The 17,542-nt window shown below is 41.1% G+C and overlaps 1 protein-coding gene across 1 annotated transcript in view; it reads left to right on the plus strand.

The window, feature by feature from the left end:
* Nucleotides 1-444: 444 nt before the first annotated feature.
* LOC103782538 (contactin-associated protein-like 5) overlaps nt 445-17,542 on the plus strand; it is a 160,282-nt gene continuing 143,184 nt past the window's right edge. The window contains exons 1-4 of the mRNA XM_008950307.1: nt 445-622; nt 10,082-10,285; nt 12,533-12,717; nt 16,037-16,180. Coding sequence (XP_008948555.1) covers nt 445-622; nt 10,082-10,285; nt 12,533-12,717; nt 16,037-16,180 — 711 coding nt within the window. The remainder of the gene's footprint in view (nt 623-10,081; nt 10,286-12,532; nt 12,718-16,036; nt 16,181-17,542) is intronic.

Consider the following 17,542-nt stretch of genomic DNA (forward strand, 5'->3'; position numbering starts at 1 on the left):
GATTTTTTTGTGACTTATTTAGGAGTAGAACTTCCTGGTTGTATTCCCAGGCTCTGGCCAACCTCAGTGCCTTGTGACCATCTCTTTCTAGTACCCCGAACTCATCAGAAGCTAAATTAGGCCCCATCCTTCACTGTGTTGAAGGGACTGTATGTATGTAAGAGATTGATGGGTTATTATAGCGCATCATGGGTTTGGAGAAATTATGCAGCATCTTCTGAAAAATCCCCAGCTACAACCTGCTTTTGTAACTCCCTATGTACATTCCACTGAGGTCCTGTGTGCTGCTGTCTCCCTCCTTTCTTTTCAAAAGAGATAGAGCACTTAGAAGGAAGCCAGGCAATCAGTTTAAATAATTTTGAATAATCTGACACTGCAAATAAGGAAGAAGGGTGGCAGTTCACAGTCTTAATTTAGAATGCTGCGATCACCTCTTGGCGCTGAATGTCTCACCAAGGCTCTCTGTCCTTCCAGGTGTTCCCAGGGAACAGCAACGCCGACGGCGTGGTTCACCACAGACTCCTGCACTCGGTGAAGGGCCGCTTCCTGCGCTTCCTCCCGCGCAAGTGGAACGCCGCGGGGCGGATAGGGCTGAGAGTGGAGGTCTTCGGCTGCTCCTATAGTAAGTGGCTACATCTTAACCCATTTTTTCTCAAAGAGCTTTTTGTCATGTGGGAAGAGGCCAGCACAAGTTTTCAGTCGTTTTGGTTGGAAAGAGACATTTAAGATCATTAAGTCCAACCACTAACCCAGCACTGTCATCACTAAGCCATGGCTCTCAGCACCACATCTATACATCTTTTAAATACTTCCAGGGATGGTGACTGCCCCACGTTCCTGAAATGGTGCATCCTAAAGATGCAGAAAAACCTCTTGCCATGCTGGAGGGTACAAAGCTACTTGGGACCTTTTGTAGAGCTTTATTTAGGAATTAAATAGTTATTTTTTGTTTTTTAATTCAAGTTAACTAGTTGTTGAGGGAAGTCCTGGGGATTTTGCAGCTAGTAATTGTATTTGGGGCTGATGACATCATAGCTCCTGAGTGCAGAGAACTCTGCTGCTCTAACTGCTTTTGCATGAGTGTTTTTTCTTCTTCTTAACACCTGGTGATAATCCTCTAAGACATGATCTACAGCATTTTGTCACATGGGCTTTGGAGCAGCCTATAAGCACCTGGGTAGTTCAGCTACACAGTTGTCTTGGTATACTGCTACAGATGTATTGTCTATCACTACAGAAGAGTGTGAGTGTAAAGAAAAAGGACCAGTGTTTCTCCCATGCACAAAATAAAAATGGATCCATGACTGAGGAAACGTGAGTCTGGTATTTGTTTCTCAGGTAGCTGTGAGTTTATTTCTGAAATGGCCAAACATGACTTGAGACACTGCTGGAGACAGAAGAGATTTTACTGGTGAGAATTCAGGGGGTTACACAGCATTTTAGCAATACACTCAATGTTGAGTGGCACAAGCCACCATGATGGTGACACTACTCTACTTGCACATGTCTCAGTTTAGCTTAGGTCCTCATCTGCTCCTACTGGGTACAGAGAAGGGGTTTTAAGACAACAGTGGGAAAACTCTTATCTGGGAGACTTCTTAAATTCATCTAAGCAGAATCAAAAAGCAAAGTACCTTAAACCTTTTGATTCATAAAATCCCTTTGAACAGTGATGTAACTCCAGGACTCTTAGTGACTTCATCGCTGCAGTCAGATCTTAGGACTGATTCCCATGGTTTCACAGGCAGATCTTTGGTACGGTCTCTGTAGAGCTGAAAAATCCATTAAGCATTTTTAAAATGCTGCTTCTCTACCTGTATTGATGCAGACTTATCATTCATTTAATTACAGACCTGCAATTGCCTGATCTGGGTGGATAGTCACTAGGGCAAGAGACCTTTTCCAGCCATACTAGTGGACATGGAAGCTGAAACCTGTAAATCAAAATTAAGTGCCGCTGATAACATCATTCCAAAGCAGCTCTCATCTGTTTTCAAAGAGCTTTCTTCCATTAATAATGACCAAGCCTCTGCAGTGAAGAGTACAATCCAGGCACATGTGCAACAAAAACAGAACTCAAACTGAAGGCTGAAACTTCTGTAGCTGAATGTGTTTTGGTGCTGTGCAGTGTGAAATACCACATGGCGCTACTTCGCTGTCAGATTGTGGTTGTAACTTCTATGATATGAAGAAGACTTCAAAGGCACTTGCAGGCATATCCTTGCACTCATATCATCTAAGTCTTCATCTTTGTCCTATATCCTGCAGTTACAGGAAATAAAAATGATTGTGCACAATTAAGGTATGAGATTGAAGCAAACCAGAAAAGAAATAAAGGGATTCATAAAAATTTTACAGAGCTTTGAAATATTCATTCCATTTATATAAAGTGTGCCGTTCAAATTTCTCTTTGGCAAATTGCATATGCCAAGGAAAACCTGTCTACAAGTTCTGCTTGGATAGTTTCACATTCTTGGCTACATCTAAGCCAGGTACTCCAGCACTGTACAAAAGATGTTTGATCATTTATAAAATGTCATCTTTTCTCTTACACTGACAGAATATCTGTATCAGATCCTGAGCTGTTTTACACCTACATAACTACTTTTTGTAATGTTTGACAGTGTACAGACTCATCCACCATGTTCAGTTCTGGCATGAGAAATATATCAACAATTTCAAAATATTTTTTTAAAAAAATTACATTGAAAAAAAATGACTAGAGGCAGACTGTTGGACAAGCCAGGATAGAAACAAAGGTAGGAGGAGAACAAATGTCCCAAATGTGCACCACTTCTGAGAAGTGACCCTTCATGCAAGCGTCTGTGTGTATAAGAAAGAAGGGATGTGTGAGTGGGACTAAGAACAGCCACCTACCTCTACCAAAGGCTTTGGCTCATATAAATTCAACTATAAGAGCCTGATTCACAGTTGTACCAAACCCCCTTTAAGCTGTTGGAATGACTTCTATAGGTAAACAAACCCAGAGTATTTGATCTTAAATCCACTGAAGTTGAAAGGTTTTCCACCGGCATTTTAACTTTGGAACTAGTCCTGATGCATGATATAAAAAGGAAACAAGTTCACAGCAAACACATCTGATTCCAGTCCTCCACAGAGGTGCATATGTAACTGTGGGGTCGTTTCTACCTCAGTCTACTTGTAGAAGCAGGTTGAAATTTTGAAATTCAGATGATGCTGGACCAGTGGCTGTCAATTCCACCTTTCAGACAAATGTTGCCCCAGAAACGCAGCACTTGCTCTGAAAATAGATTTGCTTTCTATTGATATCCAGGGCAGAAAACTGTAGAAGTAAAGTTTTCGTTTATGGGCAAACTGGAGAGAGATACTTTTTGTGTGAGTGGTAATGTTCACTGGCTGGCTGAAACAGAAACCTGCATACACTGACAGCTTAGGCCATCTGAATTTCATATGCTGCAGCACATCTGTTAAAACCCTGGGACTACTGCCAAATATGCAGCTGAGCACCTCACTGTGATACACCAGGGTGTGCAAAATAGCCTGTGGTGCCTTGGATGATCTCTGTGCACATCAGCTCCTTTTTAACCTTGCATATCTGAGGAGAAGATGACAGCTGTAGGAGAGGTTTGCGGCTTTGCTGCTGCTTAAGCATTTTTGTGATGCAAAGTTAGGAGAATGTAACACTCTTGCACCAGCTCAAGGCTCTGATCTCTCATTTTTCGAGTATGACTGTCCTGTGCAGCGTACGAGAAGTTCCAGGAACACAACCTTTTGCTAACTTTTTGCAAATGCAGCTTTTGATGATGACAGCTTGGTCAGGGGCATATGGAAGGCATCAGGTCTTGTAGGCCACCAAACACTCTACCAGGACACACTAACAAAAGATACTGAAGAATCATTTTAGAGATTAACAGCTATGTGTGGAAGAAATTAAGAAATTTACTACTATGAATTTATCCTAAAAACTTCTGTCAAACAAGAGAGCCTTCTCTTTTTTTTTTTTTTAATTTTATTTTTTTCCCCTTTTTTCTTTTCGGCTTCTAATTGGCTGCTGGTTGATGTTTGTTTCCTTGAAATATAAAACCATGTTTCTGGCAGAAAAACTCTTTTTGAACATGTAAGGGTGCTTGACCCTATCCCATACAGATCTAAGTTCTTGTGCAAAAAAGCACTCCAGGGCTGTCAAACGACCTGGAATTCATAGAAGGCACATGCTAACTATTGTTTACTTTCTTACACAGAAAGTATGTGTTTAAAAGAAAATCAATTACATTTATTTTAAGTTTCTGTGATGATTCCGTCTCACATCCTCAAAACAGGTACTGAAATGTGAAAGTGATGATCTTGATCTGAAAACATATGTTGATGTTTCCTGTTCAGAAAAGGATTTATGAGTTAAACAGAAATATCTATGCAGGGGTATGTGAAAGCTCTCACTGTCCCTTTGCAGCAGTGGCTCCAGAAGCAGTGTGATTGTAAAAGGTAACCTGAGCTGCAACAGAGGATGTGTTCAGACAAATGGCAAACCAATTGCTTTTGATGCTGGGGGCAGTGGGTATATCTTTATACTTGGGAAAAGTCTTGTTAGCTTAGCGTAGAAAAAAAAAATCTGCTGACACAATTGCTTTTATAGGATAAGATTTATAGCTGCATTTAAGATGCTGATTGTATTCTATAACTGGTTAACAGCACAAAATGCATCAGCAGAATCACGTGTATGCACGGTTAGCAGGCTGGGAAACCACAGGAGAAACAGTGATAGGGAGTGAGAGAGGGTATCTTCTGCTTCTGAGAGCCCACTTCTCCTTTGCAGTTCAGGACTCTGATTTCTCATCTTTTGTTGTCATTGCTTCAGGGAATATGCTCTGATATTGTGCTTTTTGATTAAATGATATTTTTATGGATCTTTTTGCTCTCTCGTTGTCTTTTTTGTTGTTGTTGTTGTTTTGTTTTGTTTTGTTTTTTTCTTTCTCCTTTCTCTCCTACTTTCCTCTATCTGTTCCTTTGTTTTCCTGTGAGATAGAAAAGAATGCATTGCAGAGAGCAACTTAATGTCTGATGGACATTGACCAGAAGTATTTGTAGCTAGCTATGTAAGATAAATACCCAAACAATTGCTTACCAAGAGGCAGACATAGATTTGTGATAGGGATAAAGCTGCATAGCAGAACAGTTGTGTCTGAGGTGCTCATCCACATTCATCCCCTGGATTTCATGGCTGGCAAGGATGTGGAGAGAGAAGTCAAATCTCTTCAGACTCATTTAAGCCAGTAAATTACAACTGACCAGAAGAGACAACTGTTTGGATGAGAAACAGTCCTCCCTTCTACAGGAAGTTAAAGCTGCTGTTCTTCAATGCATGTACAAGAGCAAGAGGTCCTATCTCAAATTGCAACTGTTCCTGGAGGATATTTTTGTCTTTTGGAATAACTTTGCCAAGTAAGTGTTTAGTTTTTCCAAAATCACTAAGAGAGCCATTTCTGCCAGAATGAACATGTAGCCTTTCTGCTGCAAGGAGCAGATTGCTGTGCAAGCAAGCTCCATGCTCTCACATTTTTCCCAGCCTGGCTGCTGTCAACATAGAACATAGCTGGTCCTACACACTGAGCCCTCTGGTCACATCATGGCTTTGTTTTGTTTTGTTTTAATGCTGAATTAACCCAGTAATCCAGCTTCACCAGCCTGTTTCCACCCACTCCCAAGTGACTTTAATGTCTAGATCTGTTAGGAAAGGAAATTCAGGTGGAATAATGTAACCAGGATTCCTGGGGCCAGAAACTCTATGGAATTTCAGAAAAGCATGTTGAATTATTTCCATTTTATGGGAACTTCCTCACTTCTGAGCAGATGTGCATATGTATTTACAACAGAGACATCTGTATGAACTATTGGTCAGAGGAAAATAACATGAAAGAAGCATCTTTTGCCTCATCTCACTTGTGATGAGTTTTGTAGCCTTGTTGATGAGGACAGAGTAGAAAAGTACCCAGACTGAGTAAAGTCTGTCTTCAGGGAGCATATGTAAACCAGGGGGCAATGCAGGATGAAACCACTCATGGTTTAGTTTGTTATCACTACAGGTCTTCTGAGAATTACACGTTTCTGATCCTTGTTCTCTTGCTGCAAGTGGATTATAGACATACATGGACTAAACACTAAGCAAACAAGCAGGTTTTTCGGAGTCGCTATGTTACAACTGTGCTGTACCTTTCAATTTTTAAAAGGAAGTCAATGTTTGGTTGTCATGCAAACGGTCACTAAAGTCTTTTGGCTGCCAGTTAACATTTATCTGACATATTCCCATTTCATTCAGGGCTATTTATTGGCTGGTGTCCTCCCAAGCGAAAATTGGCAAAGAAGACCTTTTTAGAAAGAGGTTTTTCTTTCTGTTGTACTCTGTTAAGGTCAGTGATGGAGCTCTTCAAGAAATTGTGTGTAATGTGGCTTAGAGAGGTAAGAACAAGGACTGAATTTTGAATACAGACTGTTTGAAGGCTTGGATATTAAGAAGGAAAAGGGCCACTATTTTACAACAGTAAATCAGTGCTCCCTTACTCTTACAGTATCTTTGGTTTTGAGAGACTGGAGGAAAATAAACGTTAACTGCAAAATGCACTGGAAATCAAAGACTACAACTTCTTTATACTTCTGAATTCCTGCCTGTGCTAAAATGAGACCATTTTTGTGATATGCTTGCAATTTACTTTAAAAAAATTGAAATATTTAATGTAGCTAAGGGAAACTAATAAAAATTAAACTATTAATTTAATTTCTTTTATAGAAACTGGCAGTCAAGGCATCAATTCAGAGAAACTGGCAATTCTGAAGTAACTGTTTCTTAACACCTAGTTCAGAAGTAAAAAACAGTGAAAGCAGATTATGTGAATAATTTTGTATTCTTGATACTTCCTAAACTCATAGCTGTTCCATGTATGATGTTAGACAGCATACTGTAATTCTGATATCACAGACAAGAATTTGGTCTTACTTTATTCTGCGGTGACTTTTGTTAAGGCTTAGTTATTTTGTAGTTTTATTTTCAAAAATAATCAGTTGTCTTCTGATTTGGAATGGAATCAGCTTTGGAGTGACAAAATTTCACATGAGATTTAAATTTTGAGCTGCTTACAGGTTTGTAAGTGTACCATCAAACTTCTGTACCAAGTATCATTGAATCATAGAATGCTTTGGGTTGGAAGGAACCTCTAAAAGTCATCTAGTTCAACCTCCCTGCAGTTAGCTGTGACATCAGGTTATTATTAACTAGCTAATAATTTCTGTGCAGGCTCCACTAGAGGACACATTGTTAACCATACAGATAGCAACAGGTTGTCAGGGGAAGATGAACCCCTCGCATCAGCATCGTTACCTGGTTATCCTAGGGGAAGAGGAGAAGGAGTGCCCCCATGGAAGACATTGCTTCAGGGGGTGGGAGGTCAGCAGAAGGGAGAAGCCCGTCACCGAGTGAATTTGCCAATCCAGGACCATAGGCACAATGTTACCAACTGAGGGCCCCAGATACCTTGTTACCAAGAAAGGGACCAGGAATACTGTTCCCAAATTGGGAGTGAGACACTTTGTTACCAAGCAAAGGCAGCGCAGCCATTGCTGCCACTGGAGAGCGGACAGTACAGTGTTACCACCCAAGGGCAGGCGACCCTTTGCTACCCACCAAGGGTGATGGCTGCCCTGTTGCCAGCCAAGGAGTGGGGACACGTTGTTCCCAAGGAGCTGACGGAGACGCTTTGTTGCCAGCCGAGATCGATACTGTTTTACCACCCACAGGCATTGGATTTGTTGTTGCCATGCAAGAGGAGGAGGTACAGTGTCACCAAGGGAGGGCAGGAGATAGTTTGTAACTCGCTGTCTCTCTCCAGAGTGACATTTCTCTGCCTGGTCGCTGGTGGGGGAGTTTCCCCGCCTTAGCCTGTGAGCCCAGGTCCTGCACCGGAGCTCAATGAACTCGGTATCTCGTCTCTGTGTGTGGATTGGACTTTGCACACCAGCTGGAGAATCCGGTTTTGGGACACCAGTCCCACGTTTTAGAAGCGGCACAATTGCCTCTCATGGTCTTCTTCTAAGATATAGCTTTTCCTCTTGCACTTTCTCCAGTTTTCAGCCTGGGAACACATAGAGTCATAGAATCATAGAATGGCTTAGGTTGGAAGGGACCCTGAAGATGACCAAATCCAACCTCCCTATCATGGGCCGGGATGCCTCTCAACTAGACTAGATTGCTCAAGACCTCATCTAACCTGGCCTTGAAGACCTCCAGGGAGGGGGCATCCACAGCCCCTAAGGGCAATCTATTCCAGAGCCTTGCCACCCTCATACTGAAGAACTCTTTCTAAGATGCAGTCAAAACCTACTCTCCTTCAGTTAGAAACCATTTTCCCTTGTTCTGTTGCTGGACACTATTGTGAAAAGTCCCTCTCCAGCCTTCCTGTAGCTTCCTGTCAGGTATTGTAAGGCAGTTATGAGATCCTCCCAGACTCTTCCTTTCTTCAGGCTTGAACAATCCCAGTGCCCTCAGCCTATCCTCACAGCAGAAATGCTCCAGCCCCTGGATCAACTTTGTGCCTCTCCTCTGGACTCGTTCCAACAGATCTATGTCCCTTTTATTTTTTATCATACTGACATGCAAATGTTATTGATGGTAGTTTTCATGGTAATAAATCATTGTCAGGTCTTCTATTTTCTGAGCTTATAATAGTTTTTAATTGCAAACCTCTTTAAACATTCGCCAGTTTCAAAAAGGGGGCAAAAGACCCCACAATACCTATTTATTCCTGTTTTTGAAGAGGACCAAATTGAACTACCATTATTTTTCAAATGGATAGAACTCTTAAGGGATATTAAATTACTTAAATCACCAACTTTAATTGCAGTGCAGTTGCTGACCTGGAAGTTTTCATTGTTTTGTATATGGATGTTTCAGTTATTTTTTTAAAGGAAAATGGAAAACTGATATCTTTGGATTATCATTAAAACATGTGGTTTGCAAAGATAGCCCATGCATTATCTTTCTTCTCGATTACTTTGTCTTTATGCATGTATCCGAGTAGTAATGTAGCTTTGTAAACCCTCATTCAGATTTTTCATCATCTGGTGTTCTTAATTTTTAATATTTTTCTTAACAACAGGAAATGTTAATTGACAGATGTATTATTTACAAGTAGATACTTTATCCATAATTTGTGTTAAATTACATTTGGATAGAAATTGGAATTGCATTTGCATATGTCAATCACATGTTTGAATACAATGTATTAGTGAAAAGAATTTTAAAGTACCTGAAATATTCTGGTTATATAATTTAAAAAAATAAAAAGTTTATTAAATATACATTTTGCTTAAAATACCACTTTATAAAATGGAGTACTGCAGGCTGCTGCTGCCAAATGAAATAGTAATTGCAATTGAAGAATTGAAAGCTTGTTTCCCAACACAGTGATTGGGTTTTAGAGGCTGGCTGAAGGGGAAAATATGTTTCTAATAGGATTTTTGAAGGTGTATAATCAGTTTAGATGCCCAGTTCCCATGAAATCCCTTCAAAAGCTTTTTGAATTGGTATTTGGCTGTTCCTGCCAGTCTAGTCAATTTGCATGCAGAAACATAGTTGATAAATGCCCATCACAAACAAGCAGCCAACACTCAGAGGCTAAGATGATGCTTATTAAGTGGATGCAGGAACAGCTGACATGCAGAAACAGCTCAACAGATGCTTAGGAAGGTACAAAAAATGAAGTGAGAACTGAAGTATTCAAAGTAATGAATAACATCCTAGGTGTATTTGAGACAAACAGCAAATGTGGCGAGGAATGCTCTGGAGCTCTGAATACAATGGAAGGCACATGTTCTGCTATAAAAAGTTGCATGTGAAAGAGAAGGACAAATGCAGAGGAATTCTGTCTTTATCCTAGTGTTCCCTTTCCCCAGACAGAAGGGACTGGAAATGGGTGGAATATGCCACATATGTCCTGTGGATGTATGCTTAGGAGAATACCTGGCTCTAACTGACATTTGAAAGGATCTTAAAAAAATACATGCTCTCCTGATGCTGCCCCTCCTCTTCATCTCTCCATCTTCTTTCTCCCAGAGTCAGATATTGCAGACTTCGATGGCAGAAGTTCACTCCTTTACAGGTTCAATCAGAAGCTTATGAGCACATTCAAAGATGTGGTTTCCTTGAAGTTTAAGAGCATGCAGGGAGATGGAGTCTTATTCCATGGAGAAGGACAACGTGGAGACTACATTACCTTGGAACTGCAGAAGGGGAAGCTTTCTTTGCACATCAACCTGGGTAAGGGTAATTAGGATTGCTGGTTTCCATACTAATGCAACAAGGTTTGTCTTAGTTTCCTTTATAAATCTGTTATATATATTAGGCAGTATCTAGAAACTCCAGCTGAGATCAACAAACATGCTGTGTGCCTCAGACAGCTCACAGCTTAAATACTAGTCAAAGAAGGTGGGAGAGGAACTAAAAGAGAATTGACTGATGTCATGCAGGATATTATAGCTGAGCCAAGAAGAGACCTTGGCTCGAGTGCCCACAAAAGCTGAGGTGCTCAATGACTACTTTTGAAGTTTTGAGCTTTGCTTGATGATGCTTTCAAGCAGTGACACATATATATGTAGAGTTCTGTTTCTTCCCATTCCTTTTTTTTTCTTCTTTAAATTTATATTGTCATTATTTGTGAGAATAGCATACCTGGGAAGTTTGGTTTGGAGAGAAAAAGATTTGGTTTTGTTTCATGTCTTATTTTTTCCGTTCTATGATCAGAACTGAGCTGACAATACAGAAATCAAGTTAAAACGTTCTGGTCAAAACATTGTGCACACTGGTATTGCTTTGCCTATGGAGATAGTTTCAATTGAATATTGAATATCTGTAAGTCCATCAGTGTGTGACCATTTTGGATCAGAGGAATGGATGAAAGACTGGCTGAATTTCTTCCTGCGGAAGTATGCTTGTTTTTTATTGGTGAATACATGTTGATAATAGGAGGAGATACTGTAGTAGGAGTGATCATATCCCCTCTCCAGGCCATACTGCAAAATATTCATTACATTCATCTGTGGGTGACCCATGGTACTGGCCTCAGAAGTCCCTGTGGACTCAGGTTTCTCAGACTGAGGGGTTTGAGTTGGGAAGCAGTTTCCATACCTGCACTGCTGTACTTTGGGCAGCACAGAAGCTTTGTTTGCCATGTTTGAGTATTGAAATTGGTCTGAAAGCCTCAGTGGCCCATCCAGATAGAAAGCTGAAACAAGCCCTTGCCTCTGTAAACCATGAGGGTGTGGGCAAGGAGGGGAGGGAATTAAAGTCTAAGTTTTTCACTGTGACTCTCAATAACTTTAATTAATTAGTCTGAGCCATTTGCAGTTCATGTGCATGATGCTTAGACTGCCAAGGCTGTTTTTAGTGAAAATGGGAGATGTAGCTCTTTATTTAGTTAGCTCATCAAAGAGTAGAAATCATATTGCAGCATTGTTCTGATTTGGTATTTGAATGTTACTTGAACCAAGTAACTACGTCACAAGCCTTCAAATGTGGGATTCTTTGACTCCATTGTATTTATCCTCCTCTTACAAATGTCTCATACTAGTCTAAGAATATAATATAGTTACATATATTATGGTTCTTTTTCCAGAGGACATGCTGTTGTGGATACATAATCTGAGATAAAAGGTTTTCTCCCTTCATCAGTAACCCCAAATGCACAGGGATTTTTTTGCCATTTCTATCCTCTATGTGCATTCATATGTCATGGGCAAGAGTTTGATGTCTGCTTTGGATTCTGTTTGCAACTTGCCTGACAGTTTTGGAGCACATGTTCTCTCCATTTTGATGGGAAAATAAAGGAGACACAGTCCCTTTAAATGAGAGACTCAGAAGCGTGGAAACATGTAGCCAGCTGGGAGACAGAGGAGTCCTTGAAATCACCATAGTTAGGGCCTAAATATTTTTATGACTCTTGACCTAGCTTTTTGGAGATCTAGGCCAGGTTTAAGAATCTTTTTGAGCTAAACAGAACACTTGCATTGACGTTGCTTCATTGACGTGGCTTTTTTTCTCTGTAAATAGACAGGTGGATTTTTTTTTTTTTTTTTCAAGTACAAAAAGCACATATTTGAAACTGTACTGTCAGGAGTGGCCTGTTAATATGTATAGACAGGAGATTTGGTGCAACCTGAAGAGAGCTCTTGAAACATCATGGCCTCAAACCTATAGCAGAGCCAATGGCATAGGCAGAGTGAGGATCCCCTGTGTGCTACAGTGTGTGGGTGCAGCACTGGGAAAACCTGGTTTACCACAAGAATTTCAGAGAGGAAAAATGTGTGCGTGTGTGTGCATATTCAGAGACACACATATATGAACAAGATGTCCAAAGAATGTAAGACAAGCTTTGACAAGAGTCTTTCTGATGGGCAGATTTCCAGTTTGCATCTAAGAGCATTGCCCTGTGATTCACTTCAGTCCCCATTCTTCAGTCAAGGGCCTGGAGGTAACTCTGCTGTCTTCTGCCTTTTTCTGTCCCTCCAGGGGACTCCAACCTGCACTTCAGTAATAGCCACACATCCGTCACCCTGGGCAGCCTCCTGGATGACCAGCACTGGCACTCGGTTCTCATAGAGCGCTTCAACAAGCAAGTGAACTTCACAGTGGACAAGCACACCCAGCATTTCCGAACAAAGGGGGATTCAGATCACTTGGATATTGATTATGAGGTGCGTGAAGCCCTTTAAGTTATAGCCTGGGAGATGAAGCTGAATTGGTATAAAATTTATGTGATAGAAAACAACCACCCTACGAGCTGTTTGTTTGTTTGTTTGTTTGTTTCCAGCAAAGATCTTTTCTTTATTTAATATTTCCTTCTCAGAGCACTCCTTTCATAGTTAACAAACATAGATTTTAAGCAACATTACAGATGACAGTCTTAGAAAATGGTCAGTCTCTGGACAAATATGCATTGGGCTATGCTTACACTTCAAAGTACGGCAGACTTTAAACAAAACTAAAAAGTATAGTCTGTGTTCTAGTAAAGTCTTCAGGGAACAACTGTACTTATGTGTAGAGAGGTGCTCTGTCACCATCTCCACTAGGATTTTAATAAGACTATTCTGCATCATCCCTGGATCTGACTGATGTGACCATGGGGATGCCAGCTCTGAGTTCTGCCTTTATCACTTGCTCAAATTAGAACTCTTCACATAGAGATGAGCATTGTCTTCCCACTAGGAATGGAAGACCCTGAGCATGACTGTCAAGACAACTAATTCTGACCCAGGTCCCTTCAGAACTGGGATCCTGTCTAGGGAACCAGAGCAGCTCAGCCAAAGAAGGATTGAGTAGAGGAGACATACTGCCTGCCCATAAAAACCAAGACTGGTGTGCTCCCCTGTGATAAGACTAAGGCGTGGCAGAGTGCAGTTTGCATCACTCCAGCAGTTCAATGCTTATGGCCGATAGTTGGCAAAAAATACCTTAAAAAACCCTTTTATATCTATATGCAAGGCAACTCCTCATCTGTTCCCCCCATCAATGCATACCTGTGTGCAAATTACTTATGTTCATTTTTATTCCCATGTGTTTGTCTACCGAGTCCTGCTAGCCCACAAGGCACGGGGTCACGCTTGCACAGTCAGAGCCATCACCCTGTCTGGATATGTTGAGCTGGCATGGTTCATTGCTTAAGAGATCACAAGTTTCCCCTTTGCACTTTGGATTAATTTCTCTGGAAAGGATCAATTCTCAGCACACCCAAGGGACAGAAGCAGACAGCTTGGCAGTGGCAGGTGCCTGCTCTCTGCTTCTCTTGTGTTCCAGCTGAAATTCCCTTCTTTGCATTTCCCAAAGTACAGTGGACAGAGTGGTACCTTTGCCCTGACACTTCTCTTCCAAATCACATTTAGCAGGGACGGCACATTTGAGAGCTGAGATTCTAGAAATTCTTCAGGCTGAACTAGAAAGGGCCAAAGCTGTAACTACTTTTAAGATAGAGTTGAGAAAAGTCAAAAAACTGAGTCATCAGCTTTCCTAATTTCAAAGTAATAAAATTCCTTGCTTCCTGTTACAAGGTTGATGCTAATTAAGGAGAACTCAAGCTCTAGTGTAGTTTACGGAACATTTTGCCAGATATTCCAAAACAGGGAGTGTAGTGGAGAAGATCTTCAGCACTGACCTCTGTGGGACTCAGTCCTGGCCCCTGGTACTTAGTTATTCACACGATGTGTTTTCTTTCCATTTGCACTGAGGCAATCTTTCAGTCAAACATTACTGCAGTACAGTCTACTGAAAGTTTATCTCAGCACACTTTAGGGATTAAAGGCCTTACTGAGGGTAATAAAACCATTAGTTTGGTAATTAAAATTATTATCAATCACAAAGGAAACTGTTTTCTTAATAATATAGTGGTATAATTGATACTGATTTTTATCATGGTTTTGAAACCCAGTACAAAGTCCCTAAGCAGGAGGCTTAAAGAACAGAACATGAAAGAAGGAAAGTCTGGTATTTTAAGGAAAAACTAATGATTCTCACTGGAAAACAACATTGCTACCACATCAGCCTTCATGCCAATAACAAACCTGCAAGTGACGTAAAGTAGCAGCCTGTTCACTCTTTATTTCTCTGAAGTGATCAATTAATACAACTGGGGTTCAAGTTCATTAAGGACTTGTTTTCAAAGAAGTGTTTTTAAGGTTATCCAGGGAGGTTTCATTTGTTTATATATCCCAGCTTGTTAGGTGGAGTGGGAGGAAAAATAATCCTCGGATTTCCTTTTATTTTTGTAATAATGAGCTGAGGCAAGCCGTTAGGAGTCACAACAGAGGAAGAAGGCTGCCCAGGTTGCAGCAGCCCTCAGCGTGTCGGCAGTGGCGCGCAGCAGCGCACACCCTCACTGCGGTGGATGCAGCGGGACTCAGCACAGCTCCTGCTGCGCTGGAACCACGGGGAAGTGTTGTGGCTGCGGGATCCCTCCCTGCGTTATGTCGCGATACTGCTAACTGCAGTGGGAAAAACGAGTGGGAACCCGGCAGTACCACCAGTAACTTTGCCAAAAAGGCCAGTGGAGCTGATTGGAAATTAACTGTATCATCTGGATTTGAAAATAGGATCATCAGAAGTTTTTTGGGTTGTGCGGTTTGTCTGGATTTGTTTCAGTTTGTATTTGGTGAGGTTGTTTTTGGTGGTTTGGGTTTGGTTTTTTTGTTACTGTTGGTGGGTGGTTGGATGTTTGGTTGCTTATTTATTTTATTTATTTCTTTGTTAGGAATTTAAAGTAATTATGCTCCAAGGAGTTTAGAAGCTTTATTTTCCAAGGCTCATTGTCCTCCCAGGGCTTTCAGCCCTCAAGTTAGTTGATGAGTTGTATTCTGCACACTAACGTTTTCCAGTACTTAGACAATAGCACAACAGAAATTGTGTTTAAATGTGTAACTTGCAGATCTTCTCCATTACACTTCTCAGTCCTAAATATCACATGTAAGTATTGTAAAGACCAAACCACAGTGAAGTTTAGGGAAAACGAGTGGAAGGTGCAAATGGGGTAGTTTGTGTGTGTGATACTACCCTCCACTGGCTGAAACCAGAATTGTTCAGTACATGGTTGATGGAACAGGGTGACTCCCCCTAGCAGGTAACCCAAGTGCTCTGTGGGCAGGAAGAGTTTATTCCCCCGTTGCTCAGTGGTTCCTGGCTGCAGTGATCTGCTGCTGGGCTGCAGCCTCCAGGAGAGTGAAGGTTGTGGGCTGGAGACCATCTGAACATTACCTTCCTTGTTGGATGTTCCTGGGTGGGGGGCTGGCAGTACTATGTTGGTCCAAATTAGTGAGCTGTCTGCAGCAGCAGCATCTCCCCAAGATCTGTCATTCTATGTGGGCTGCAACTCCCCTGTGGGGCAGCCAGGCCCTGCTTTGTGCTCTGAGCTGATGCTGTTGACGTGACTTGGTTCATAGAGAGTATCCCAGCTGGCTGCATGGAGTAGTGCTCTACCTCTCTGCTTTTAAGATGATAACTAAATATTGTTCTTATTCTTTCTAAAAGCTCAGTTTCGGAGGGATACCTGTCCCAGGGAAACCAGGAACCTTTCAGAGGAAAAATTTCCATGGATGCATTGAGAACCTTTATTACAACGGAGTCAATATAATTGACCTGGCAAAAAGGCGCAAACCTCAGATCTATACTGTGGTAAGAGACAAGTATATATCCTTGGTTTCTTTGCTTCCATGCTGTTGGTACTGTCAGCTGCACTGAAAGAGTGGAGTTCACATTTAGATAGATATGAGCATAATTAGCTTGTTAAAATAATAATGCTGAAGCTAACACCAGCCAGTGCTGACTGCTGTGATGAGATGAAAGACACATGTGGAAATAATGTATTTCTCTGACTTTCCAGGTGTATTAGAATTTGAATAAAATTTGTAGTTCCTTTTCCATGATTAAAACATGTCTTTTTGATGGCATGATAAAGGTCATCAAAAAAACAGGTAATTTTTTCTGGTTAACTCAGATAAAAACTTATTTTCTGAACCATTCTCCATCACTGTTATGGAAAACAGTAGCAACAGAATTTTATTCTGCTGTTTGAGTTGGTGTTATAGAGAAGAATAAATATTTATTTTTTTACGAAAAACATTTTCCTTTGTGCTGCTTCATATACTGGGTGTGTTGGCAGTTCTGGGAACCATTGATGTGGTACTAGTATCTCTAAATATGGAATGGTAAGGGTAAAACAAATGGAACTATGCTTTTATCCAGCCTGCTAACGTAAAACATAAACTTAACTTCACAACTGCTGATGTCCAAAATTAGAGCTATATTTAAATATATCACAACCAAAATAAAGAACAATTTGCTCTGTAAGTAAAGGGATCAATACACTCCTATGCAGCCTTGACAAAGTAAATAATTCAGCTCTTTTAGCATATGCCTCACTCGTGCATCATGCTTTAATATATGCCTTGTGGCTAATACTGTGGTTTTGGAAAACATGGAAGTGAAGCTGCTTCTGGCTCTCACGGCATTTTCTAGTTTGTAGTAATGTATATAAACAGAGTGAAGCTACAACAAAGCAAGCCAGAAGACCTCAAGACATTCTTCCTTTCCTGACTTTCTCTGCCTAGACTGAGGGTGAATATACAGGGAAATGGAAAAGGGGAAGGTGATGGATGAGAAGTCCTGTGCTGTGTTGTTGGCAGTCAAGACTGCCTCCAGGATGCTCCCTTAGCCTGGGACTGAGAGACTTCACTTTAATAACCTCAAGTTTGATTGCTCTGACTCAGGACTCTAAGGCACAAATCTTATGAGCTGTGTTAAATTGCTCTTCCCCTCAGCTTACTTTCTAAGGGGAGCAAAGAATCCTGGTCTGCTTCTTAGGTCATTAAACAGCTGTTTGTTTTGCCAACTGGGTAGTGGGAAGGCTTTCCTAAACAGGGAAGGTATTGTCTGGGTGGAAAAGGGCTCCAAGCAATGAAACTCGGTTATCACAGTACTTGATTCAGCCAATGCTAGATTGAAGGTTTAAGAATCCTGCTTCTCTCATCAATTTAA

The sequence above is a fragment of the Merops nubicus genome, unplaced genomic scaffold (assembly GCF_000691845.1).
Source record: "Merops nubicus isolate BGI_N331 unplaced genomic scaffold, ASM69184v1 scaffold9512, whole genome shotgun sequence".
Taxonomy (NCBI): domain Eukaryota; kingdom Metazoa; phylum Chordata; class Aves; order Coraciiformes; family Meropidae; genus Merops; species Merops nubicus.